At 42.3% G+C, this 25,533-nt stretch overlaps 1 protein-coding gene across 1 annotated transcript in view; it reads left to right on the top strand.

Moving 5' to 3' along the window:
• The first annotated feature begins 13,128 nt into the window (after positions 1 to 13,128).
• Positions 13,129 to 25,533, top strand: part of COL17A1 (collagen type XVII alpha 1 chain) — a 42,915-nt gene continuing 30,510 nt past the window's right edge. Inside the window, exons 1-9 of the mRNA XM_030031424.2 lie at positions 13,129 to 13,359; positions 17,946 to 18,011; positions 18,739 to 18,783; positions 19,583 to 19,681; positions 21,636 to 21,770; positions 22,129 to 22,176; positions 23,119 to 23,154; positions 24,784 to 24,831; positions 25,238 to 25,381. Of these exons, the coding sequence (XP_029887284.1) occupies positions 17,957 to 18,011; positions 18,739 to 18,783; positions 19,583 to 19,681; positions 21,636 to 21,770; positions 22,129 to 22,176; positions 23,119 to 23,154; positions 24,784 to 24,831; positions 25,238 to 25,381 (610 nt within the window). The 5' untranslated portion in view covers positions 13,129 to 13,359; positions 17,946 to 17,956. The remainder of the gene's footprint in view (positions 13,360 to 17,945; positions 18,012 to 18,738; positions 18,784 to 19,582; positions 19,682 to 21,635; positions 21,771 to 22,128; positions 22,177 to 23,118; positions 23,155 to 24,783; positions 24,832 to 25,237; positions 25,382 to 25,533) is intronic.

A 25,533-nucleotide genomic window follows, 5' to 3' on the forward strand; every position in this document is an offset into this window, starting at 1 on the left:
AGCAGAGACATGAAAATAGAGATGGGCACAGTCAGAAGGTTCAGAGCCAAGTCAGAAAAAATGCCAGAAACTGGAAGCAGAGGCAACTTAAATAGCTTGGATCCAAGTTTTGAGTGTTCACTTGCAAATATCTTACTCGGAACTATTTTTAAAAAATCTACTAATCTGAAGTCAGTGTTCAAGCCCTGGTATAAGCAAGGCACCGAAAATAAAAGCTTCCTTTTTCCCCAGGGTTCTAGCCTACCAGCTGAGCAGCTGGAGCAAAGTGTACTTGCCGTCATGCCACCATTTCTCCTTTTGCTTTTGATTTTAAATACCTTCTTGGCACTGGAGAAAAGCTGGTTTGTAAAATGAGATCCTCTTGCAGGCTACATTATGTGAAGGAGTGATAGAATCACTGATGGCTGTTACTGGGGAGAGCAAGGAGTGAAAGAGTAACTCTGAGCCTAGGAGCCAGAGTTATACAGAGGCTTTCCCAGTAAAGCCAGCTACTGCTCATTGTCTTTCTCTGAATATTCCTTGTTTATATCTTTGTTGTTTTACTCATTGCAACTGAAATTGTAATACTCACCTTTTGAAAAAATGGTGAGCTATTCCAGGAGAGACCCCATTGTGCAAGGCAATGTGACCCCTGCCAACTAAGGATCATCTTTTCCTTGTAACCATCAGGAGAAATGTGTGAAAGAAGTCAACAGTTAAAATGAAGAAGCATTCCTGCCTAGGTCCATAGAAATATGAGTCCTGCTGAAAATAAAACCCTCCCAGTCAGCTCTGGCATATCGGAGAGCTGGCCCTACAGTTGTCACTTTAACATTGTAATTTTGATTGTAACAATGAGTTAAGATCAATTAGATGAATTGTGATAGATGCAGCAACTTGGGACATCTGGGTTCTAGCTGTGCATGAACTAACTGTAAGACCATCATGCATGAAAGACCTGCATGATTTCTACAGAAATTATTATTATTATTATTACTATTTTTGCTACTACTACACCAATAAACATGGTTAGATATTCCACCAACTGCATTGTACCTCTGTGTTTTTATGAAGCAGAAATAAATAATATCAAAGGGCCACGGACCCTCACTGATCTGTTCTGTTCTCTTCTGGGTCACCAATCTTCTCTTTGTTTATCCTTCAACAAACAGGTTTTGGTTGGAATTAGCATATCACTTGTGGTTTTGTATGGCAAAGGTGTGTCTGGCTAGAGGTTTGCTTGCAGAAGCATAATCTCTAATGAAAAGCGAGAAACTTGGAGAGGTGTGAGGGAATGGGAGCATAAAGAAAATAACCATGAATGGTACTGAATACTGCTTTTAACCCACATAAGAAGAAAGCTGCAAACTAAAAGATGGTCTAGATTAAAGAACAGTGAGGGATCATAAAACAGATTGAAAAACACTTGTTAACGAGCTGCCAGCTATGAATTTTGACTTCTCTGATATTGCTCAAATATTTACTTTCATTCTAACTGTTGATAAATGGTGTGTCTCTAACTACTCTGTAACTCCAACCACAGTTTCCAGCTTTTAATATATCTGTTCATAATTAACTCAGAGTCAAGGCAAAAAAGAATGCGTGGGGACTGGCTTATTTTAACCCTTTTCTAATGGTTTCTGACAAGAAGTGCCTATGGGTCTGGTCTGTTGTTCTATCTCTGTGGGAACATTTGTATGGTCAGGAAGTCTGTGCCAGGGTGTCAGATGTCAATATGAAACTTGATCAAGATTACTGAAGTGCTGGCATATCAAAGTAGAAGGAAGGCCACAAATGCTATAACTAATTTCAACACAACAAGATACAGATGAAAGGCACCGTGAAAAAGATAAATAATGAGTATTTATAAAAATCCATATATAACAACAGAATTTGAGAAAGATAGGCCTTGTACCTTTTGGCCAAGATCTTAAAAAAAAAGCCAAATGTAGAACAAAGTTGCATCCCAATTTCAGTATATGCCAGCTTCCTCATGAACAGAGTGAAGATCTGTATTACCTCCAGGATAACCACCATGGAGCAGGCAGCACACTGTAGACACTTTCCTGTCTGCAAACCTTTTCAATGACCAGGTTGAGCAAAGACAGACCGCTATGCTTTCTGCAAACCTGATAAAAAGATGTCTTTTTGTAAAAAAACATTTCACCTTGAAAGTCAAGATAAAAGTATGTTCTAGACAAAGACACCTATAACTTCCCTATTGAAAGAGATCCTAGCAGACTCTGACTCTGCTTCAGATCTGCTGAACAGTATGACTCTTTTAATGCCTGTTTTTGATGTGTTCTTGTGGAGTCAAGAGTTGCTTATCATACCCTTCTACGGCATTTGTAGCTCTTACTACTCATGACAGATAGTTTAAAACTTGTTGACTTTGATTGTTCTATACAGTGCATCTATCATTATCTTTGTTGAAGGATTGAAAGTCTGACATGTAATCATTCAGTCCATCCACCTTATTCCATTTCCCAAGAAACTGGTTGATAAACTTAAAATGGCTTAAGATATTCATCATGTGGATTAAAGATACATAATTAGGAGGAGAAAGATACTGTACTGGTAGGCAAGTGATTTAGAACCTGTGACCAAATCCATCACAGTCTAATTTGATGTCTTCCACTGTGAGCTTCCCATCCCTCTGTTGAGGACAAAAGCATTTGCCTTGCTTTCAGATCTGTAGATCAAAGCTTCTATGGATGCAGTATTGAAATTGGGATATGAGCTTCTGGGTTGTATTGCTTTAAAGAACTTTGGTCAGAGTTCTCTTTTTATTGAAGGTGCAATAGAAATGAAGTATATTTCTTACCCTCTCACATATTCTTCCTGCATCCTTGCCATAGGCCCTGTGTGCAGTATAGAACATAGCAGCTTTGGACTTTATGGCCTCTTTGCTTACTGAAAACAGCATTTAAAAAAAGACTTTAGAAATGTTGTATCGGTCTTTTATTTTGGACTCAGCTTTTTATTGGTGCTATAAACTACATACTTCTTATTTGCAATAATCCAATTCTTCATTTTATCACTATTTACTGAGCTGAGGAGATTTTGGGGGAGGGGGGGCATTAGCAAAGGTATACATAGTAGCCTTCAAAACACATAGTTAAACTGATGCTGTAACCAATGTAATAGCTCACATTTCTGGATAAATCAATATTACTTCTATCATGAATAAATGCTTATCAAAACAGGTGTTATGCACAACTTACCCACTCACTATAGATCTGATGGTGCATTTGCTTGCCTCAAGGGAGTGAATGTCCTTCCAGCAGACATCAGTAAGGATGGTGATCTTTTTTTGGAAAAAATAGTCAGGAAAGCTAAAAATCTTAGCACTTGTAAATTAAAGCTTCAGGTATTAAATCAAGGAGTAGAAACAATGCACTGTAAGTTAAATGAGCAGTTCCATTTTGGAAATAAAGAGTAGCTCAAGACACAGTTAAAGTGAATAGACCAGGGAAAGGTACTAAATCTGAACTTCAGTACAACAGCTCATACAACTCTGCTGCCAGTCACGTGAATTGAAATAATACCTTCCCTCCTATGACCACAAAACTTAGGAATTAATAAAATTCCATAGCTCCTTGCTAAAAAGAGAAGACGAGGAAAAGTTGTGAAAGGAATAGAAAGAGGACAGTTAATATCTCTGTCTTGAAGAGAATACTTAGCAGATGTTGAAGAAGGGAAGAGAGAAAAAAGTAGTGGAGGCATAATTTCAGTAAAGTAGGAGAACGTTTCCAAAGAAGACACAATTCTAAAGAAGTGTCACTAGCTCTCAATGAGATTAACTCATTCTTTATTTCAGTTATTTTTACAGTGTGAGATAGAAGGGTCTCCAAGGCAGTCTCCAACCTCAGTACTGAGAACATGTACGAAGCTTCCAGCTGCCACATGAGGTCCGTTCTGGAGAGCAATTTCACCAAGAGTCTCATGTCCCATCTTGTGCTTGCAGTCCTGCAGGAGATCAGCAGTCTTCTAGCCCTGTATATTGGATAATGGTATTTTATGCCTCTGGAATGTATCCTCTACTAAAGGAGTGCCATTTAAATTGGGGCTTTGCAAGCCTGCACATGGCAGGTGAGGCTGTGTGCCCCAGGAAAAGCAGGTGCAGCATGACAGCAGCCAGGAAGAAGGATTCAAGCCTTTTGGAGGACCAGTTCAGCAAATAAATAGAAGTAGAAACAGGAATAAAAACAGTTTCACACGCCTCCTTGCCACAAGCAGTTATAGCAAGTGGTATGATGTCACCTTCAGAACAAAAATAAGGTCCAGATTGCTCCTTTAGAGTGCGTGGTGTTAATCCAGATCTAAACAAATGCAACAAAAACAAGCACAATCCAGCTTTACACGAATGGAAACCAGTCTCTTGATTTAAATAAAACTGATTTGCAATACTCAGATAAGCATATGTTTGGAAATTGATTTATGGTTGTGAAGCACCCAGAGAGCAAAAAGCTGATGTAAGCTGAAATGCCCATCCCTGATAATAACACCAGTCTTTACTGTGATAAATGCCAGTCCATGATAAATCCCTAATGATCAGTGGCAATAAGCAGGGCTCACAACAGAGCATGTTCCCTTAGAGGGAACGCCTTAGTAGCCCAGCAGGGACTTTTCATTTGGTTGTTTACTTTGGCAGTGAAAAGTGAGCACCACCCTGAAATGCTTGAGAGCCTAATCACAGGAGGTACCTTCCTCATGAAGAAGGAGAAGGATCCTGTTGACAAGGACCATCTCTGGAACAGAAATCTTGTAGAACTCTGTAGTATTCCATTCAAAGTGTGGCTCGGGAAATTTGCTGAATGGCCTTAGTCTTCATCGTGCATGGGCCCGGGGGATAGCCAGAACTTCCCAGGATATACAGAGCACAGTTGTTGTAACATGTTTGTACAAACCCACTTTTTTCCCCCTCAGAAACATTGCTACCTAAGCTTGACAATTGCCCCAGAAATCTTACTATTTTAAAGGAAACATTTTCTCAAAGCCTCTTCAGCCTAGGATAGACTGTCTGATCACAGGGTTAGAGAGAACAATGTGAAAATTACAGGTTCAAATCACTGTACAGGTGTTTGCATATTCCAAATGAATATACTCACCACTTGGCTTGGCCTTCTCTTGCTTCTCCACAAAAAAATTGGAATGCCTTGATTTCAGTTTGACATGGATTTCAAACTAAGAGGGGACTCTTACCCCATCAGTATTAATGTAGTGCCAGACAGTATCTGCTACATAATTTGGTCTTAGGAGAGTTCAAATATGAAGACAGAAACTCAGAGAGACAAGTTACTACTCTTGAATCTTAGCTATGTAAACCTGGCAGAACCGAGTGAAAAGTCAAACCTCATGATTATACATGAAATGTGTGTTTTTAAAATGTTTTTATTTGCCTGTTAAAGGAGTGGAAATATGGTTTTGTGCTTTCACCCCCCCCTTTACTATAAAGAGTGATCCCAGAAAAATGTTATGTGGGAACAATGTCCAAGTGTTGCCACCGTTCAGATCTGGAAAATCAGCTGTCTTATGCTTACCTTATAATTTCTGGGCTTAGATTGTTCCAGCCTCATTTAGCAGTGACTTTCTTCAAGTTCTGCCTAGAACCAGACTACAACTTGAAAAAGTTAGCAAAGAGGGTTCACAAATGGGATCTATTTAAGCAATATTTCTGGAAGAAATTCATGGTTTTCTTTGTTTAATTCTAAGTGGGAGGGATTTTCATTTTAAATTATAAAAATGAAAAAGAAATGTTGAAAAATGTTCTAAAGAGCTTTGTATTTTTTTTAAACCGTTTACTTTGGGAAAACTTGTATTCCCAATGATTCCTCTTACTGCCCTGGAAAAAAAAAAAAGAGGAAAGGAACAAAAAGAAATTTTCCACTTTTTGTTGTTTTCAAACTCTGTTGGAAACAAAAATAATTTTTTCTTATAACCTTTTCTATAAAAGTGGTGTGAAAAACGAAATTGATAGAGAATTTTCAGCCAGCTAATGATTTTGCTCCATCATTTGTTTCCTCTATTGTAAAAAATGGAGAGGTTATCCTGGTTCTGGATCTGTCTTTTCCCCTTCTCCTAACAGCCATATACTCTTGAGGGAACTCTCTTTAAGCCACACAAAATCTGCAATAATGTTGCTGGAGTACAAAACCAGGTTTGGCCCATTGTATTCAATGTCCTTTTTGTTTTCTAACTGAAACTTACAACAAAGGCAGTTTCATGATCAACATGCACATGCGCACAGGCACACCAACAAATGTGGACATGCCATCCGGGGACTGCAAAAAGCCTACTGTGTGCAAACATAAAAACTGAAAAGCTCAAAAACTTGATTTGGCTAATTTTTTTTATGCTTCTATATTTCCTAAAGTGGCAGACCGGCATGCCATGTAGATGGGGCACAGTAAAGATCTGTGTTAATAAAATAGACTGAGTTTGAATCATCATTTACTTTCTACCCTGAATCCAAAATCGCTAGGTACTTTACACGTGCTAGCAAAGATCCCTGCAGAAGGGATCAAACCATACATAGTCTACTTGTTGTGCTGCGTGTTTTGTGCTTTTAACATGTTTTCTCTGATCTGATACAATAGTTTCCAGCCTTTTTCAACTTGCAGACTTCTAAAGTTTTTTAAAGGGAGGGGGAAATCCCTCCATTGTAGACTAAAATCATTTGGCAATATGGTTATTTTACTTATCACAGGTACCTCAGAAAATCTGTGGTTGAAAACGGTGGGTGAAATGTACTTCATCCACAATGGGGCCCAAATTGTCAGGTTACAAAACAGAAAAATCAACATACTGAATACACATTTTAAATACCCTTATATCTGAATTCTTTTTTCCCATGGGTGATCATTTGCTTCTATGCTAAATCAGAATCCCTGAAAATTGAAGCACATTCTCTTGGTGACCCGCAAAGCTATATCTCTGATAAATTTGTTAGGAGATGGGCTCATTGTGCTTTCTTCTGGTGCTGGGGTTCCCCCACCCAGAATCAGGAGCGCTACTGCCTGCATGGCACTTCACATTTCACTGACATGAGTCAGTGAAGGAAGCAAGGAAAAAGGAAGCACCCTTTTTCTCTTGCACCTGGCAAGGCCATAGAGGGTCTACGTACACTGCAAGCACCACCTCAAGAGTGAGTATAAACCTGCCACCTCCATTAAGTCATTGACTTTCACTCCACATACTTGGTTTTGTCTTGGTCTAGGAAACCAGTAGTTAGAATTCATTGTATCAATACAGCATTTAGGACAGGCCAAGTTCTGGAGAAGATACACTGCAAAATCCCCTGCATATTGGTTAAAAAAACTTCTAGGGATTGCTACTAGGCCTTTGGGGATATGTGAAAACTAGTGACGCCTGCTTATATTTAACTGTGCATTTTAGATCAATCTGGACTGCGTGAGCAAAGGAGGGTTGGCCACTGCTTATGCTTTGGGCCTGCCCCCAAGCTGCTCTGGAGCTCAGGCTAATGCTCTCTCTTAGCACAAGCTTGTGTGTAAACAATGTGGATAATGAGGAAATCTATTATGAAAGCAAAGTTAGATCTTGACAATATAGATATGGCTAGAAAGCCTGGGGATGGGATACAGAAGATGTACCACAAACAGTATAGACTCAGTTGCAGTTCAGCTTATTGCCCCTGCAGTGATCCCCAGTGCTTGGCCAGGTTCCTGGGACTGGGTATGAGCTATAGGCTTTATGCACAATCTTGTGTTTAATTTCATTCTCTGTGCCCAGGTATTTTCAGGAGATGTTCTTGCACTATGTACAAACTCACCTGAGTGACAGAGCATCAGTGGCACTTCTGTTCCTAAAGTCTCCTGAAAATCCTCTCTGGGCTGTGAAATAATCCTTGATCCAAAAATGAACCCTTTGAAACTTAGCAGGGAAAAGGACTTCCAGGGCAGGAATGTATAGAGCTGGAGAATGGGAGAGCAAAAGAAAACTGCTCTTGGAGACCCTTCAGTCACCCTCCCATGTGTTTCCTATCCTGCTAATGAGAATCCCTCTCTCTGTATAGGAGGTGAGTTGCTGCAAGCTGTACTTGAGCCAGGCAGAGATTTTCCATCAGGATTTTTCTGCCAACGTGTGTTTTGAATTTTCTGTCAAGATGGCAGACAGAAATCAGGCTTATTTGCCAACACTCACAATTTTCTCAGGTACATCTCCAAGACAAGTGTTGTCTCCAGCTTTTGTCCTGTGTGCGCCATTGCACTGCAGTTCTCCCTGTTGCTTTTTGTAAAGGTGCTTAAACTCGCAGGCTTTGGACTGGCAGCAGGTAGAACTGGTTGAATTGTTTGTTGGAAAAACTAATTGCTTGGAATTTTGACCATGGGTATGGCTGGTGAGCAATTCACAAATCAGATCTTGTTTTCTTTGGGGCTGCCAGAAAGGTGGTGGTTTGGGTTTGGGTTTGTTTTTTGGTTTTTGTTTTTTTTTTTTTTTTTCCGCATGCTGCCAGTTCTTTATAAACAGTTTGCTTTGACTTTTCTCCATTACTTATATTGGCAGCACCACAGCCAGGTCATCTGGCATTGGTTGTCCCTTTGCTGCCTGGCTGACTGAAACATTTGATGTGCGAAGTTAGCAAATAATGCATTTTCTGGTGCATATTTTTTGTCTGAAAGACACTGGTGCTAAAACTGTTTTAAGGGTTCACAGGTGAGCTTGCAAACAGTCAGTAGTTTTCTGAAAGGTAGGGGATGGGAAATTATGTGATCCTGTGAATCAAACTTTGCATTCTCTTAAATAAAATACTCAAGGACTGTTTTCCTTTGTCTTTGACCAAGCAGATTGGGCAGTGGCCTTATTGCGAGGAACTAGCAGCATCAAACAAGAGACAGTGCAGCTCATAGCTCTGCTGCTGTATGCCGCACATGTTGCAGGCAACTCTTAACCTATAGGACAAAATGAAAGGGATTATTCATCATGCCAGCACTGGGAAGGGAGGAGTCTTATGGATGAAATTGACTGACTTTAAACTCACAGCATACCCCTCAGAGTGGCAGTGATCAGGACCATCTGCTTCACAGCTGTGCTCCCTGGCAGATGCTGCAGTTTGCTGGACAGCTGGCATAGCTCCCTAATTGCCATGGGTGGGGGGAGAGAGAGGGAGAAGGAGAGGGAGAGAGAGGAAGAGATAACAGCAGGTCATCTTTGCAAACAGGTCTGTTAACATCCTAGCCTTGATGCCATTAGAGGTGAGTCTGACATGGGTAATAACTCCTGGCTCTGCCAGCCAACTCCTGCTGTACAGCCTGACCTGTACCAAGATGTAAAATATGCCCAAGCACCAGTGCACATAAAAAGCTGCATGGAGGACAGCAGGACTTTAAGAGGTCACAGATGTTTTTTGTTTGGATCTGTCTGTCACCAAAGCTTACATTATCAGGAGCAGTCCCAGACACACAGGACAATGCACATGTCCATCCCCAGCCCTTGGGCTGGGCTGCTTGCTAGTAACTATTAGGCAGTTGCATTGCAGAGCATCAAGACAGCATCAGGGCTGTAGTGTCTGTACAGGCTTGTCTCAGAGCAGAGGTAGATAGCTGTCTACAGCTGCTGAAGAGTCCCACTCCTCCTGTCTACACGCTAATAGTAAGAGCAGCAAGCCCAAGTCTTCAGCTGCCTCCTCCCAGTCTCTGTCCCCCACCAGAACAGCCCAGGCCCTCCTCTCTTGACCAGTACGATTAAGTTTGCCCTGCACTGTTAAGGGTCAGTGTTTTATAATGCTCCATATGCATATATAGTTTTATTATATTTGTTGCTATTTATTATTTGCACTGTGGTAAACCTTAGAAGCTGTAGCGAGCCTCCCGTTGTGTGGAATGCTATGCAAAGCAAGAAGGAGAGAGGAAAAGCAGTCACAGCTTTTATATTAATGAGTACAAACAGCCAAGACATCTTCTGTTGATCACTGAAGTCTCTTGGGACCTGGGAGACTGAGCTAGCAATGGTTTTTTGCATCCTGACATTACTCACCTCCCGGCACCCCAAAAGCAATGATCTGTTCTCACAAGGCTTTTATTCATGCCTAAGGTTACTCACGGTGTTTCTCAAGTGATGTGCAAACTGTGGACTCAGGGCATTGAGTCAAGGGAGTGACTCAGGAGGCTCTGGTTCGTTCAGTAGTTGCCCAGCTCCATTGTGTAAAACCAAGGCACAGAGGGAACTGCAGTTGCTACCCCAGAATAGGTGTGGTTTCTTCTTCCCTGTGCGAACCATCCTTGTGTGGGCCTGCACTATTCCAATCAGTTTCTTGGCTGATTCACTACCTGTGTAATTTTTGTGTCAATCGAGACAGAATTATCAGACCAATGTACACCTTATCCTGTGCTCCACAGCTCCCTTTGAAGTTGATGATAACAAGTTATCATCACTTGGCTGTTTCTAAACCATGAACACACCATAAGCTGCTAGAAGATGGCCATGACAAAACCAGCTGGTTCGGCTTTGAGACTGTTTATCTTTGGACTTTGCTTGCAGAGTGAGAAGTGATTCAGATGTGCTGTAGCACAGCCTCCTTCCAGGTGCAGTGAATGTGCAGTGTAGAGTTCTGCCTCATCTTCTCAACTTTTTCAGTGCCAGCATCAGCAGCTGTAAACCTTTGGAGCATCTTTCACCAGAGAAAATGGTGCTGTCTTCAACTATGATTTGATCTCTATAGCTGCCAGACTGAGGCATCACTTGAAAGCTCAAAGTCTGTGCAGCCTCTTGTGCTGGGAACAGGGAAAGCAGCAAACTCTGCATCTGGTAGAACATTCCCAGGTACACGCAGCAGCAGTGTGACTCCGACTCTACAGACTTCACCTTCTACAAGCAAAATTGAGCAGGACAGATAGGGAGTGGGAGGATGGTGATTGTTACCTCCAACAGGAGCTCAGGCTGCCTCCCCTGCTCTAACCACCAGTCCGCACACCACCACTGTTATTGCTGAAGTGGCAGCTGATGACCTGAAGCTGGGTCTGCTGCAGTTCATTGCACTGTGCCAGCTAGACACCTGACTTTCAGTGGCTCTGAATACCTGAGGCAATCACTGACTTCAGTAAAAGGTGAAGCAGCACAGGATCTCTCTAAATTATGTCCTTGATGTTGACACTTGCCCATTAGGAACCTGAGTGAACTAATCAGTGTGTTTCATCAGGCAGCATCCTCAACTTCATCTTCTCCTAAATTTCCCCTTTTAAATGCAAAGTCAGTGGTTCTCAAGATGTGATTTATTTTTAGTTTCCTTTTAAGGGACCTCTATGTCATACTCCCCCGCCCCCCGCTTCTTTTTCTTTCCAGTAAGAAATTGGCAAAATGACTCATGAAGAGATGCTCCATGAACCCTCTGTTCTCAAGAAACATTAAATCAGTATCTTTGTCACTGATGACATTGCAGGGATTAAAATACAGTAATTCTCTTATTTTATCAAAATTGTGATGGCTACCTTTTGTTTATGCATATGTAAAGAAAACTGGTAGACAAAGGTAAAAGAGGGAGAAAATTCCTCCAGTCCTGAGGACATTATCTTAAAATGTGAGGTCCATTCTCTTGCTCCAGTGAAGTCTGTGTGCCATTCCAGTGAGTCTCCCTCATACTGGTGGGTCTTACAGAGCTAGAATAGCCCAGTGCATTCAGTGCTGTCTTTTCTTGAACAAATTCTGTCTGTGAGCAGCCAGGCTATGTCTGAAGCACACAGCTGTGGATTGTGCTGGAAGCAGACGTGAAATGAGATGACCAAAGTGCAGATTTAAAGTGCCATTGGTAATAAAAGGGTCAGTAATGTGTCACATTCAAAGACCGTGAAGTTCAAAAAGCTGAAGCCACTTTTATACTTTTGGTCAAGGCTTAAGCCAAGTGCAGTTTGGCCAGGTCCCAAGCTGAGTTCCACACCTCTTAATGACTTAATTACCACATGCAGCTTGTTTAGACAACTAAATGTCCTTTGATTAGTGTTCAGAAGGCAGAGTTATGGATGCTTCCTCTGTGCAGGGAGGAAATTATGCTTCATAAATACCTGTCTGACTAAATATAAATACAAGCTCTGGGATTTAGGAGATGCATTGATGAATTCTGAAGAAGTCTTGATCCCCATTAACAAACACAGGACGTAGCCTTTGGAGCAGCAGTGTAGTGCTGTATAGCAGCCATGTCCCTACACACCTTTAGAAATTTCCAGTATGGAACTTAAAAGAACAGAGGACGACCTTGACAGTATGCAGCTACAATCCCTCGAAAGGTCTGTGCAAAAATGTCTATAGGGTGAGAGAAGCTAAGGTGAATTCTGATTCTTATAAAGAAGCACAGGGCACCGAATGACACTGTCATGTTCAGTGGGAGGAAAAATCTTTACACAAGATATAGTTAAGATGTAAAAATCTTTGTTGTAGGACACTGTACCTACTAAGGTGTTGTACAGATTAAAAAACTAATTGGACAAATTAATGGAAAATATCCATCAAGGAATGATTGCAATGCTGCTGCTTTTTACTTAGGAAGTCTCCAGTGTACACCAGGAAAATATCTGCATATGCTTGTCCTGTTCACATCATCTTCCCAGGGCTGTTAAAATGGGCCATGGTGGAAGACAGGGTCGTGAGCTAGATGGAGTTTTGCTTTGACCCACCATGGCTGCTCTTCCACTCCAGTTCCTATTCAGTGAGAAGTCTGTAGGTGGTATACGTGGAAGAAATTTTGTTCCTTACTCAGGTTGGTGTATTTTTATTTATTAATAGTGCTGCCTTCTGAATAGACCATAAGTATCTATGGGGCTGGCAAGGCAGTTCAGACTGTTGACTTGAGCAGTTTTGAGCTAGTTTGTATTAGCTGGGAGTTTAGCCCCTTGTATTGCAAGCAGCAAAATATGCTTAGCTTTTAGCCAGCTTTGCAGAGACATCAGCAGGTGCTGTGTAACTTCCTGTAAGAAAATGCCAAAACAGATCTCAGATCATGTATCAGAAAGTACTGCCATAACAGTTCATTTTCTCTGACATAAGCCTTCACAGCTTTGTCTGTCTGGGATCTAAATAGTTAATCTACCTGAGCAAATAGGTAGGATCATTTTTTCTTTCAATAAAGTTTGATTCCTGGAGGCAGATCTTTTTTTCCAGTGAGTGTCAGGTAATTGGAAGGGTAGGGTGAGGCAGGAAACCACGACACGCCCTTGTTGGGACTTGTTTAAGAGCACAGGAATAGAAAAGGAGAAGAAGGGCGAGAATAAAACAGGTTAAATAAAGAAGAGGTGAACATTTTTGGATGATCACTCAGATTCCACACACCTTTGGAAGGACATGATATAAAGTGTAGGTGGCACATTTTGGTAGAAAGGAAACAGTTGAGGAGAAAAACAGATTTTCAGTTCAGTAACCAAAGCAATCCAGGTAAGTTACATTACTAAAAAAAAGGAGAAGAAACAAGTATCCTTTATTTTCCGTCTTCCAGATTCCTTGAAGAACAAGGTTGTATTGTCAGGCAAAATAGAGGAGGTGTTACATTTTTCTGTGGGGAATACAATGTAAAAATAAGATGGTGTAAAAGCTGGGTCATTTTGGGTTTGTGTTTGTCAGTGAATACAGCTCTTTTAAAGTGAGTATCAAGTGAAAAGAGTATACCTGCGGGGAGATAAGAAATGTGAAGCCTAGCTCTGGGTATATTTTTAATGCGTTTTGTGAAACTACCGTGCAAATAGATAAAGTTTAGCTGAATGTTCTCTGTTCCGTAAGGGTACCAGCATGGTGAAATGCAGATCATCTGTTGGCTGTTTTTAAAACTGAGCAGATCTGAAATGTGCTTGGAGGAATATGGTAAATTGGAGCTTCAGATGGTGGGTGCAGGGTACGATATTGAGGAATTGATCTCTATCCTGAGAATGCCTGGAACTGCTTCTGACTGAAAGTTTGTGTTGCCATGGACCTTGCCTCTGACGAGTAGGTTTATTTATCAGCAGTGACTCATTGATTATGACTTTGGGCCACATTTTTGTCATGGAAGATTAGGAGGCACTGTAAGGTGTTTCTGAAGCTTTGTCACAATAACTCAGAAAAGTCTGATCTGAGAATCAGTTTTGAATCCTTTCTGCAGCAGGTCTGGCAATTTGAACATAGTGGCATGAGGTAAAAGACCTGTCTTCTTTTCCTGTCTTTGGACTGACTTGTAGAGTGACTTTGGGGAAGTTACTTCTCCTTCTGTGACTAGTTTCTTCATCTGTGAAATGGTGACAGCAGCACATTCCTGTTCTGCAAACATTTTTTTTTTTTACAATACCAGATTGTTTTTCTCCCTTTCTGTGCCAGAGGCAAGAAGTTTGTGCAGGTCAGAATGGCCTTGCTTTGGCCTGTTTCTCTTTGGGGAGCACAATTAAGTAGAGACAGTGAGGACACATTTTTGAAAGGAAGGCACCTGGCAGTGCAGAGTGAAGTCTGGGCAGTGCTCCTGCTTGTGCTCTGGGAAATGAGCACATATTGGTGTCAAAGAAGGCAGGTCAGGTTCTGGGCAGAGCAGCATTTGGCTTCTACAGCATGTCCAAGCTTTGGCTGGGCATCTAACCTGCTTCCCTGGCATTAGCATCATTTCAGTGAGTCTACAAAATAAGCAGGTTTGGAAGCATGATTTGGTTGATTCGATTCTGACTGTGTTGGTTTTGGTAGAATAACCAGAAAGGAACAGCATTTAAAGCAGAATGAGAAGGTCAGATTCATAGACTGTGGGGTGAAAGAGAGATAAGGGGGCATTTTTTAACCAGTTCTATTAGTCCAGGACAGTGGCACCTGAAAGGCTTGATTATGAGGAAGGGGCACCCTAAGAGACATTTGGTATGATGGGAGACATGGCATTTGCTTTTAACAGTCAGTGACATGGTTTGGAGGCATCTACTGAGTCTCAGAGTATTTGTGATCAGACGGTTCCACTGACATTAAATATTAGTAATCTCAGCACCTGCTGGTGCCTCTTTCTCCTAATGGAGTGTCTCACAGCAGGAGCCTTATTAATGGAGGGAAGAAAGACCTGAAAGGATGTGCTGTGAGAGTGTAACAGCAATCTGACATGAAAACTGGAAGGACATTGTGGAGGAATAAAAGAATCTGAAAATTTTACCATTAAAATATGTCTTTGTGGCTATTCCCCTCCCCTCTGAAAAATGTCTGTAACAAACTTTATTACCATTGCACACAATACCTAAATTCTAAAATAATAAGAGGGGTTTGAATGTCCCATCTCAGACTGGCTTAGCGTCCTTGCCAACGTGCTGCACTGCAGTCAGGTGGAACAGGGGGTGCAGGAGGCACCCTGCAGTGTCGGGTTTATGTGGAAAGCGCAGATCTAAGCTTGCCTTGCAAAGCTGGGCAGCTATTACTATCCTGCTTTTCAGTGCTGTACAGACAGGAAGCAGTGTGCACAAGCATGGCAGTGCTAGACTTCTCCTGGTTCCTAGTGCCATTGAGGTCTGCAAGTTGCCTGTTTTTGTGGGTGCCACAAGCGCACTACAACCCCTGAGCTTATGTTAAGGCAGCCATAGGGTTGCCCTGTCTTATGCTGTCTGCACTGTTTGAGAGTGATCCCACTTCACAAGTTTCTGCTTGTTTCATCAGAGATCAATTGCAGGTGGCAGTGCATCAGAGATCTCATCAGAGATGATTGCAGGTGGCTTCTCTGATTCAACAGCACTATTGCTTTGCCACAGACATAGCCCACAGCTATGTCTTTGTGAATCCAGATAGGAGCTGGTGAAATGAGTCAGTCCTGGCAGATAATGGAAATACAGCTCAATCAGCCTGCTGGAGCCTGGGCTAGCTTTTGCATTCATGTGGCAAACACACATGCAACATAGATCAAAATGCATCATGTGCTGGGGCTAGCCTGTGGCATGTGTGGCTCCAAAGATGTGGTTTAACCTCTTGTTATTGGTATCAGAGCAAGATATTTGCCTTTCTCAAGGGAAGGCAAAGATGCAGAGGGTACATTCACTCCATGGTGGTGCTGGCCTCTTCCCCATCCATAACCAGCACCGCTTCCCAATATTGGAGTTCTGGGGCTACAAAGCAGTAGGAAAGCAGTTTCCAAATACAAAGCTGTGTTTGCTGCCAAAAACACTGGCAAACCCAACGGTGCTGACATATAGACAACAGCTTGCAGCATCTGTTTTTAGGGAAGGAGCTTTAAAGATGCTTCCACTTTTGATGCAGTAAGGAAGAGTGAATGACCAGGAGCCCTGCCATTGCAGGGGACTGTCATCCTGCTGGAGGAGGAACTCTCCTAACCCATATAGCTCCAGTCTTGCATAGGCCTTGGAATCAACACCCTGGATAATCCCTTGGAAATCCCCAGTGTTAGCAAGCACTGTAAGGGTTGGGTAGCATCCTGCTGCCAAGGTTGTGTAAGGACTTGGATGTGGCCTCAGGAGCCCCGTTTACAGGGCTTCTTAGCCAAGCTCAGGGTCTGAGGTGCAAAGAGTGAGGGCTATGGGCACTGTGGGTGTTCTCTGCAAAGTTCAGCTGAGTCTGTGTTAGGAGGCTAATGTGGCTTGACTGATGGTGTGCCTTCTACACTCAAATTGTTCCTGTCCAGCTCTGGGAATAGCAGGAGCTGCTCAAAGACAGAACTGAATCTGAACTTCAGATATTCCTTCAGATTCTCTGCTGCATCCTGCCTTGTGTCATTATTTATGCATGCACAGTACAAGCATAACGTCAAGGGGGCTACTTGGTAGGCACTTTGTGGAAGGATAAGTGGAATCATGAGGATAAAACTCAAATGGTAGCTGAATTGGAGAGCACAGTCTTGGGTTCTGCCTCAAGCTGGGCTCTAAAAGTTGGAAGGAATTTTGCCCAAAGCTTTTTCTTAGACTCAGCCTGTTAAGTGTGTAGTTTTGGTACAGCTGGGCCTTCAGTTTTAGGGAAGGGTCTTCAAATGCAGTGGAGAGTTTTGGCCTATTATCACCTTGTGCACAAATTAAAATCTTTTCCTTCTCATTGTTTGCAGCTGCACAAGTTGAAATGTTATCTTAGAGAGACTAGGAGTGAGCAACTGTGTATTTCCTTCTGACAGAAGTGTTTTCTCTTCTGGCTGATGTTTCGTTTCCAGAATTACAATGTTTTTTTGTGGTACTCCTGCCTTGGCAGACAGTCATACCTCTGCTAGAGACTGTAATTTTGACTAGAGAGGGAAGAAGCGTATGCACAGCATTCACAGCAGTGATTCCAATACTGTGTAGACTGACCTGAGCTGATGTTAAATTAGATCAGATTCCAGAGCCACAGACAGGGCCTCCAAACCATCTCTGCTCTGCCTGTAGAGCAAGATAAAGCACTTCCTACCTTAAGTTCCTTGCTGCTGAAAATAGCTATTTTAAAGGTACCTCCAGTGTTTTTCTGCTTCACTAAAGTCAGTGCTGTGGCTTTAGCATCAATGTACCCTGAGAATGCACAGTATTACTGTCAACAGTGCAACAGTATGTCTGCTCAGGTTTTTCTGGCAGTACTGACATGGTGTAGGTAGCTTAACTCCTGCAAGTGCCTGCATTTCTAATCCTGTACTGTTGAGTCCTGCCCAGAGCAGATGTGTGGGAGTGGTGTTTGGATCCTGTGGTTTTGATCAAGCCTTTATAGGGGCACAACTGGAGACCATAATGTAGTGCCACAAAGTCTGGATATAAATTCAGGTCTGAACTTCTCCAGCACTGAGTGGGTTTGTTTCAATTGCCCCTATCTCACCTGTTGGCTTTAGAACCTGTACTGCTGTTTCAGCTCTGCTGCGTTGTGCAGCATCCAATTTTGTAGGCAAGTGGTGCTGGTCTATTAGTAATACTCACATGGCTCTGGAAAGGCACTGTAAACTTCCTGGCATAGATGTCTTCCAGGCAGTCTAGTCCCCAGCTGAAGGGAAAAAAAGTGGTTGGACTTGTGGGGAGCTGTTGTCATCTCCTACTGTTCACAGAGCTCTGAGGGCAGTCTCTCTGTTTTCCCTGCAGGTGGCAATGGTATGGATTCTGTAACAAAGAAAACGAGGCAAGATGGATCAGAAGTTTCTGAAAGACGTAAGGAGAACATTTTTAATTTGTTACACATCAAAAATCCCAGAAGCAGATGTGCAGTTTTGTAAGGCATTGAAGGCTGACCAGAGGTCCAGAACTAAATTCTGCACCTGTCCCTGGTCTCTCTGTTGAAGTCAGAATAAGGAATAGAATGGGCCAAGATCAGACATTTAGAGACATGTAGCATGACCTGATTGTTTAACCACAGATGACTGCCCTGTGGTAACACGTCTAGCCAGTAGTGCAGACATTTGGATTCTCCTACTACCTCTGATATCAATGCCCTGTGTGGCCTAGAAAATGTTCTTTAGATATCTTTTTTTGCTGCATGTAAAACAGAGGATAAGTTTCCTGCTGGCATTATGGGAATTAGCTAGTAGGAAGCTAGTAAGGGGTCTGACCATGGGCTTTGCTGTTACAGCAATGGCTGTGGTTTAGAAGTACCCAGAAATAATAATACTTCCATGTTTTACAGGGATCTTGTAAGGAAAAAAAGTCTTTCGTGGCAGTGATGTTCTTAGTTACTGTAGAGTTAGAAAGGCCTGCAAACAGACAGCATAGTGTGCTAATGAGACTGCAGCCCCTAGGCAGTGTGGTCTTAAGGGACTTTTCTTTAAATAAGTCAACCTTCTTTAAATAAGTCATGCTCTTTCATGGAAATTAAGTAGAATATTGATCTTGTTTGGCTATATTAACATGCCATTACTTCTGCACCCTTTTCTTTCCTCAGTTATTACAGAGACTGTAACCACAAGACTGACGTCCTTGCCGCCCAGTAAGTAATTGTCAGTCATTACATTACTTCTGCTCAGTGTTCTGTGCCCCTCCATGCTATTGAACTGTATTATTTCCATAAATCACTGGGTGCAGCAGGTCTTGGTGCAGAAAGACTTGCACCCAAAGAGAAGCTATTTTCAGAAATGCCTCTCCCAAAATACTTGTTACTGGAGACAAGGAGCAATATGTGGGGAGTTGTCTGGGTATTGTCAGAAACAAAGCCTCACAGTCCACTAAGACTGGTAGACCAGACTTTCCAAGGGCTTAAGCCCAGATATAGGGCCTCCAGTGGTGACTGTCTCTTGGGGACAAGGGTCAAAAGCGATGGGTCTGCAGCCTCCACTGCTGGGGCTGCAGTGTATTCCCCTCTCATCTTACCCAGTTGACAACAGCAAGTGAATCTTTTTGGGTAATATTAGACGTCACAGGTGATTTCTACCTCTGTAGGGAAGTACAAGTACCAAGTAGGGAAGAATCCTTCATGCTCTTTGTACCACCATACTCTTGATTACCTTGCTGCAGCTTGTGTTGGAAAGGAATTGCATTATCATCTCATTTATGATGAGGGTTAACAGGAGTATCCTTCAGTCCATGTATGGAGCAAAACTTGAATACAAACCTTCAGGGTCTGCAGTGTGAATGCTATCTGCTCTGCCAAGACACTTCCCTGCAGTTCTGATATCTCACCAGATGTGAAGCTATACTTGTAATTGAGTGTGAGGACAGTCTTGCAGTGTCCTTGCTCTTCTCATCTTTTACCCTGAGAGAATGTCTCATTTTGTGCTCATCTCTTCCAGAAGGAGGGAGCAGCAGTGGGCTCAAAACATCATCCCACACTGGAGGGAGCGGAGTGGAAAAGAGGTCTTACACCCATGGCAGCAGCTATGTAACTTCAAGTAAGGAATGAAGACATTGCACAGTGAGCAAACAGACAGCAAGGCAGCATAAATGGTCTGAGGAGAGATTCAGGGCAGGGAAGTAGGATAAGCCAGAGGCAAGGAAAACAGAGTTTATGAAAGTAGAAGTGGCAAATACTCAAAGCAAAGCTATTACTTCCCTAAAGTTGAGTGTGAGGATGGGTGAGTAAATGGCAAAATTCTCATTTTCCACAGGGAAAACTTGATTTCAGGAGAAAAACAACAAAAAATGCCATTCCCACTGTTGTTAAGAAGTCATTCGGAAACCAAATTTCCCTTCTTTCAGGATTTCCAAATCACAGACTTTCTGACCATTTTTGTTCAAAAGACAGTTTTGATTAATCTTTTTGTTGATCTTGCTGAAGATAGATTACTATTAAAGAATTTCCTAGAAAATATTTTCTTGTGTGTGTCCATCCGTGGCTTTAGCACTTTGAAGAGTCTGCCAGATTTTCTGGATGTGCTAAATCAGTATGTGCTGTCTACTCCATAAAAACAGGGTTCTTCTCTAACAGCATTCTTTGTCCAGCTGTTAGATTGTCATAGCAAAGGTTCCCGAAGAATAAGCTTCCTAAGCAGGTTTCTGGCACACCTGTCTCTCTGTCCCCAGTGGGACAGACTGCATAACTATGCTTGCAGAAAACATTCTCCATGCTCCAAAAGAGCTGACAAACCAAATAGAGTGAAGCACAGTTTGGAAGCTCAACAGGAGAATTAGCCATACCCAATAGATCTGACAGACACCTCCATACCAATTAAAGCCAGAGTTTGGAATCACTTTGCCTCAGGGCAGATGTGAAGTAACTCCAGTGAAGATGTCAGTCTAATTGTCTGGACTGGCACCAGTCTGAGAACTGAAACCAGCCCTGCAAACTCAGACAACTCTGCAGGATTGTCATCTTCCTCATTATTTCTTTTCAGTGTGTGGAGGAAGAGAAAAGTATCTGAACTTCAGAGATAATGAGTTCTTGAAGTTTCACAGAGCATTTTCTAATCTCTGCTTTCCCACTCCTCTTGCAAAATGCTTCCAACGGAGGTCTACTTGTCACAGTAGTTCTTTCTGCTGAATTAAATGGAAAAGTTACCGAACAAAACAGGTCCTTGTAGAGGGGAAAGTTGGCAAGAAAACACTCTGTTGAGATCACAAGGGCATGCTCTTTTTGCAGTGATGGGTAAACAATAGCCAGTCTGATCCTGCTGATCAGCGTGATCAACGTTGCACTTTGCCACAGGGTTCCCTTTTTGCTGCATTCTGATCATGCTCCAGCATTAGATTTCATATAAGAGTATGAACACATTCTCCACAGCACTGATGCGAATTAGGAAGGAAAATTCTTTCCTCTGTCTAAATATAACAGTCACTAATAACCTCCAGGCTGTCTTGGTCCTGATGCACACCTCAATCACTTCTCTAGAAAATGGACTGACAAAGGCATGACTAAGTGAGAGTGTGGATAGCTGCTCTGGAAGGGAAGCAGACTCATCTCTGCTTCCTGTATCTCATGAACTGCATCCTTTAGCACTTTGAGTTTGGCTTAACAATCATCTCCTGTTTTTTGTGGCCTATGCCATATAACACTTGAGTTTAGAGGTGGATCTGTATCCAAACCAAAACCCAGCACCATCCAGAGCCAGATTTATTCCTGCTCAAGGGAGATGGCTCATTCATCCCCCTAGGCCAAAACCTGCTGTCATATATATCATTGACAAGATTTGTTTTGAAACCACAAAGATAACCAATACTTCTCTCTGCACTGAATGCTGAGGACAGTCAGAGTTAGACCCAAATGTGGTTCTTGCCCATCTCTAGTTGTGAGGTACCAATGCAAATTTGTCCAGCTCAGCAGACAGTAATATAAAGCACCCAGGGCATCCAGGGTGTACATCCAGGGCGTATCTTCAATTTGCTGAGGGCGTTTTGTTTTACCTATAGGTGGAAGTGGTAGGTTGAATTCATCATCATCCTCTGGCTACAGACAAACCCAGTCTCCCAGCTCTACTCTCACCAAATCACCTGGCTCAACATTTGAAAGAAAAACCTATGTCAACCGCCATGCAACATATGAAGGTATCACAGAATATGACATAGAAAGGAGGCAATATGTAGTGCACTCTGAGGTCACATTAATGCAGAATTGTCCCAAACAGCACAGGAATCCCATTGTGGTTTTCCTAGGAAATAAGCCATCAGGGACACATTTTAATGTTTAACTCCTATTTATAATAATGCTCATTCCTAAAAGGAGTTATGGCATATTTTTGTTGAAAGACATTAGAAGCTCTTTCATGTAATTCTGAATAGCTCTGTTTTTTAAATGGAAATATTTGTTGCCCACTGGGATTACACAGTTACCAGGAAGACATGTTCTGAAAGCTTTTAATGATCTTGTACAAAGTATTAATGAACACCTTTCTGTTCTTTGCAGGGAGCTCCAGTGCCAACTCTTCTCCCGAGTTTCCCAGAAAAGAGTTTGGTATGTAATTTTTAGAGCTCTTCCTCTGAACATTATGGCAAGGTCATGCGAGTTGGTGGCTACGGTGGCTTTTTGCACATTGCTGTGTCTTGCTCTACCTATGCTGACTATGTATTGGGCAGCCAGTGCAGCTCCACTCCATGACTTCGGAAGAGTTATTTGGGATTTACATTAACAGCTGACAGCAGGGTCTCTAGTTGATACATATTCAAACAGAGGGTGCATACTGTATATCTGCTACCCTCAACTGCTTTTGTGATGCTCCCCATATGGCATGGGACATGGACAGGAGAACATAGACATCGGATGCTTCATAACATTTCTCCCTGCCCCCCATACCCATAGCTGGGAGAACAGCTCCAAGCAAGAAAGCCAAAGCTCTTAGGATTTTGAGCCATTGCTGGATATACTTTTCCAGTACCTCTTTTCTAGGCTTCAACATGTTTATATGGAAAGCTGAACTGGCTATCAAGTGATATATTTACACTGAACATTGTCGGCAGATATGAGCTTGCCTGTCCAAACTCTGAGCTGCCGATTTTACTCAGTGCAGATAGTGAAACAGTATGATGAGGCCATCTTTCTGGCTCAGAGAAGAGGCAGGGTTTCACAGTGCCTAACTTTGGTTGGTGGGGTAAACAGGCCTATTAGCTGCCTTTTGGCCTGTTGAAATGGGAGATCACCATCTATGAACAACATTTATGTGTACAAAAAGAAACGGCAGTTGGTCCAGAAATGCTAAAGGTGCTACTGATTCTTTAAGATACCTTACAGTCTAAAGGGGTCCTGGTAAAAACTCCAAGCGTTCAATTTCCCCAGTTGTGCCCCAACTAAAGGTTATTGTCTGAATCTGAGCACTCTGAGCAAGATCCATGTGTTCATTTTCAGAGATGTCACAGACAGTAAAGCCTAATACTGCTTTTCTCTCATTGCTGTTCACAGCATCTGCCTCCACGAGAGGGAGAAGCCAAAGTCGAGGTAAGTGATACTGTTCTTTTAGAAGCCTCTTTTGTTTTATTCAGTATGATTCAGGGTGTGTTAAATGGACCTATTTCTTAGCTGGAATCAACCAGTTTAAGTGTAGATCAGTCAGATGAGGTACGTGGATTTACACCACTGTAGATGTGAACCATTTATCTGTAAGCAATTGCTTAAACGAGCTCGGTGTAAAAATTGATCCTAGAGAAGGTCGTGGTGGTTTGGACTGTGTTAGAAAGGAGGATCTACTTGAGGACCTGGACATCTGGGAGCATAGCAGACAGTCTTCCATTTTGTCTGTTTATGGTAGTGAACTCAGTCCATCCATGCTCTGTGATCTGCCTCTGACATATTTACAGTAATTGTATTCGTGTTCCTCTTACTGCGATCTATCTTACAAACCATAAGGCCATACCCTGAAACGATCTCATGCTGGTAGTGAGGAGATGGTGAGGAAATTATGGACTTGCTGTGGTCTGTTTAGCCAGATCACTGTAAAGCTCTGCATTGTTTAAATCATTCAGCTCTTCTAATAATTTATTAACAGCGTTGGGGAAAGAAGGATTATATTGCTTGTAAGAGTGTAATATCTGTTCCCAGCTGCTTGAAGAGGAAACTATAATGTCACTTTATCCGAGTTAATTTTAGCAGTGGATATAAATCAAAGTGCGCTCTTGCACACTCCTCCTGGAGAATGTCACAGTTACCAATTATTCTACCTCAGATCTTCACAGTCTCCTCTAGCACACTACACACCTGAGCCCCCAGCAGAACTAGGCCATACATAATAAAACAGACACCAGAGAATCAGCTCCAGCTTCTCGTATTACTTCAGAAAATAATTCCAATCCATCAGCTTCTCCACATGAATGCCAAAGCTAGTGTTTCTTTTATAGTGCAGGCACTGTCAGATTTCATCTTGAGAAGCATGTATCACATGTCCTGGCTGGCCAGTTTGCTTGTGGGTAGCAAGGTTAAAGGCTTGCCCCACCCAAATCACATTAACTCTATAGTCTCTTGTGCTGGGCAGTAAAAGTCAGTAATAAAATCGAGTACCTGGTGAGAATGTTTGCTTAAAACTGGCCTGGTTACATTCAGTGAACCAAAAGAGAAGTCAGCAGGTTGTAAGAGACTAAATCGTACAGCCCATTGTAGAGATGACAGTGTGACTTTTACCCAAGAAGTGATAGGGAATTTGTGTATTTAGTAAGCTTCTTTTGGGTCTCTATGTTTTTGCCCAGAAGGACTATAATAATAATAATAATAATAATAATAATAATAATAATAGTTGTGATGAGGGGGAATATCAATGTGATTGAGGACTGCATAATTAGGCCTTCTGTATGTCTGGCAGTAACAATGCTATTGACTTCAACAGAGGCCCTCAATGAGTAAAATATAGCTCTCTGGAATTAAAAGTAGTAAAATGTGACCCCAGAACAAAAAGTCACCCAAACCAATTTACAACCAATTCACATGGGCCATGAGTGCTGCTCAGATCAAGCAGCAAGACAGCAAGATGGAACATAGCAAGAAGGAAGGAATTCACTTCAGCCTAAAGATTCATTCCCGGCTCAGGACACAAATGCATCTCACTCCATATTCACAATCTGCTTTTTCTCTTCCTAGAGAGTGAAATACGAGTACGACTGCAGAGTGCATCTCCCTCTGGCAGATGTAAGTGCCATGGCTTTTATTCCAGGGGGATCAGTTATAAGATAGAGGGTGTTGCTGCTCAGGGTATGTCTGCAGTGTCTCTGGGACCCAGTCTTCATGATGACAGATAGCAGCATGTCATTCTTTTTTTCCTGTTAAGAACGTTCATTTGTCTTCCCCTTCTGAACAAGGAAGCATGCTGTGGGTTAGATGGTGGTCTTTCAAGGATGTAGTTGTACTTAGTCCCAGAAATGAGGCCCTGAAGCTTTGTTATTAAGTAAGTGGCAGCCCCAGAAGGCACCCCCAGAAAGTACAACTTCATAGACACTTACAGGTAAATTCCACTGAATGGTTTAGCCAGGGCAAGATTACAGATCAATGAAACAATGGCTTTTGGGTGAGTTTGGACACTTGCTTTTCCTTCCAGGGACAGAGTTGGATGATGTGAAACGTTTGCTGAAAGGAAGTCGATCAGCCAGCTGCAGCCCTACTCGATCACCATCAAGTACGCTCCCGATACCGAAAAAGGCTGTGGTGGAGACAAAGATGGTTACTGAGAGCTCTCAGTCAGGTATTTGGCAGAGGATGGTTAGCAGTGCTGGAGCCACTCCAAACATTATTTGCCATAAAAATACCCAGTTGCTAAGAACCTCCAAGTAAGAATACATGGTATCTGTCCCAGACAGTGGTGGCAATACAGAAAAAGAGTCAGAATGCTGGAGG

The sequence above is a fragment of the Aquila chrysaetos genome, chromosome 11 (genome assembly GCF_900496995.4).
Source record: "Aquila chrysaetos chrysaetos chromosome 11, bAquChr1.4, whole genome shotgun sequence".
Classification (NCBI taxonomy): domain Eukaryota; kingdom Metazoa; phylum Chordata; class Aves; order Accipitriformes; family Accipitridae; genus Aquila; species Aquila chrysaetos.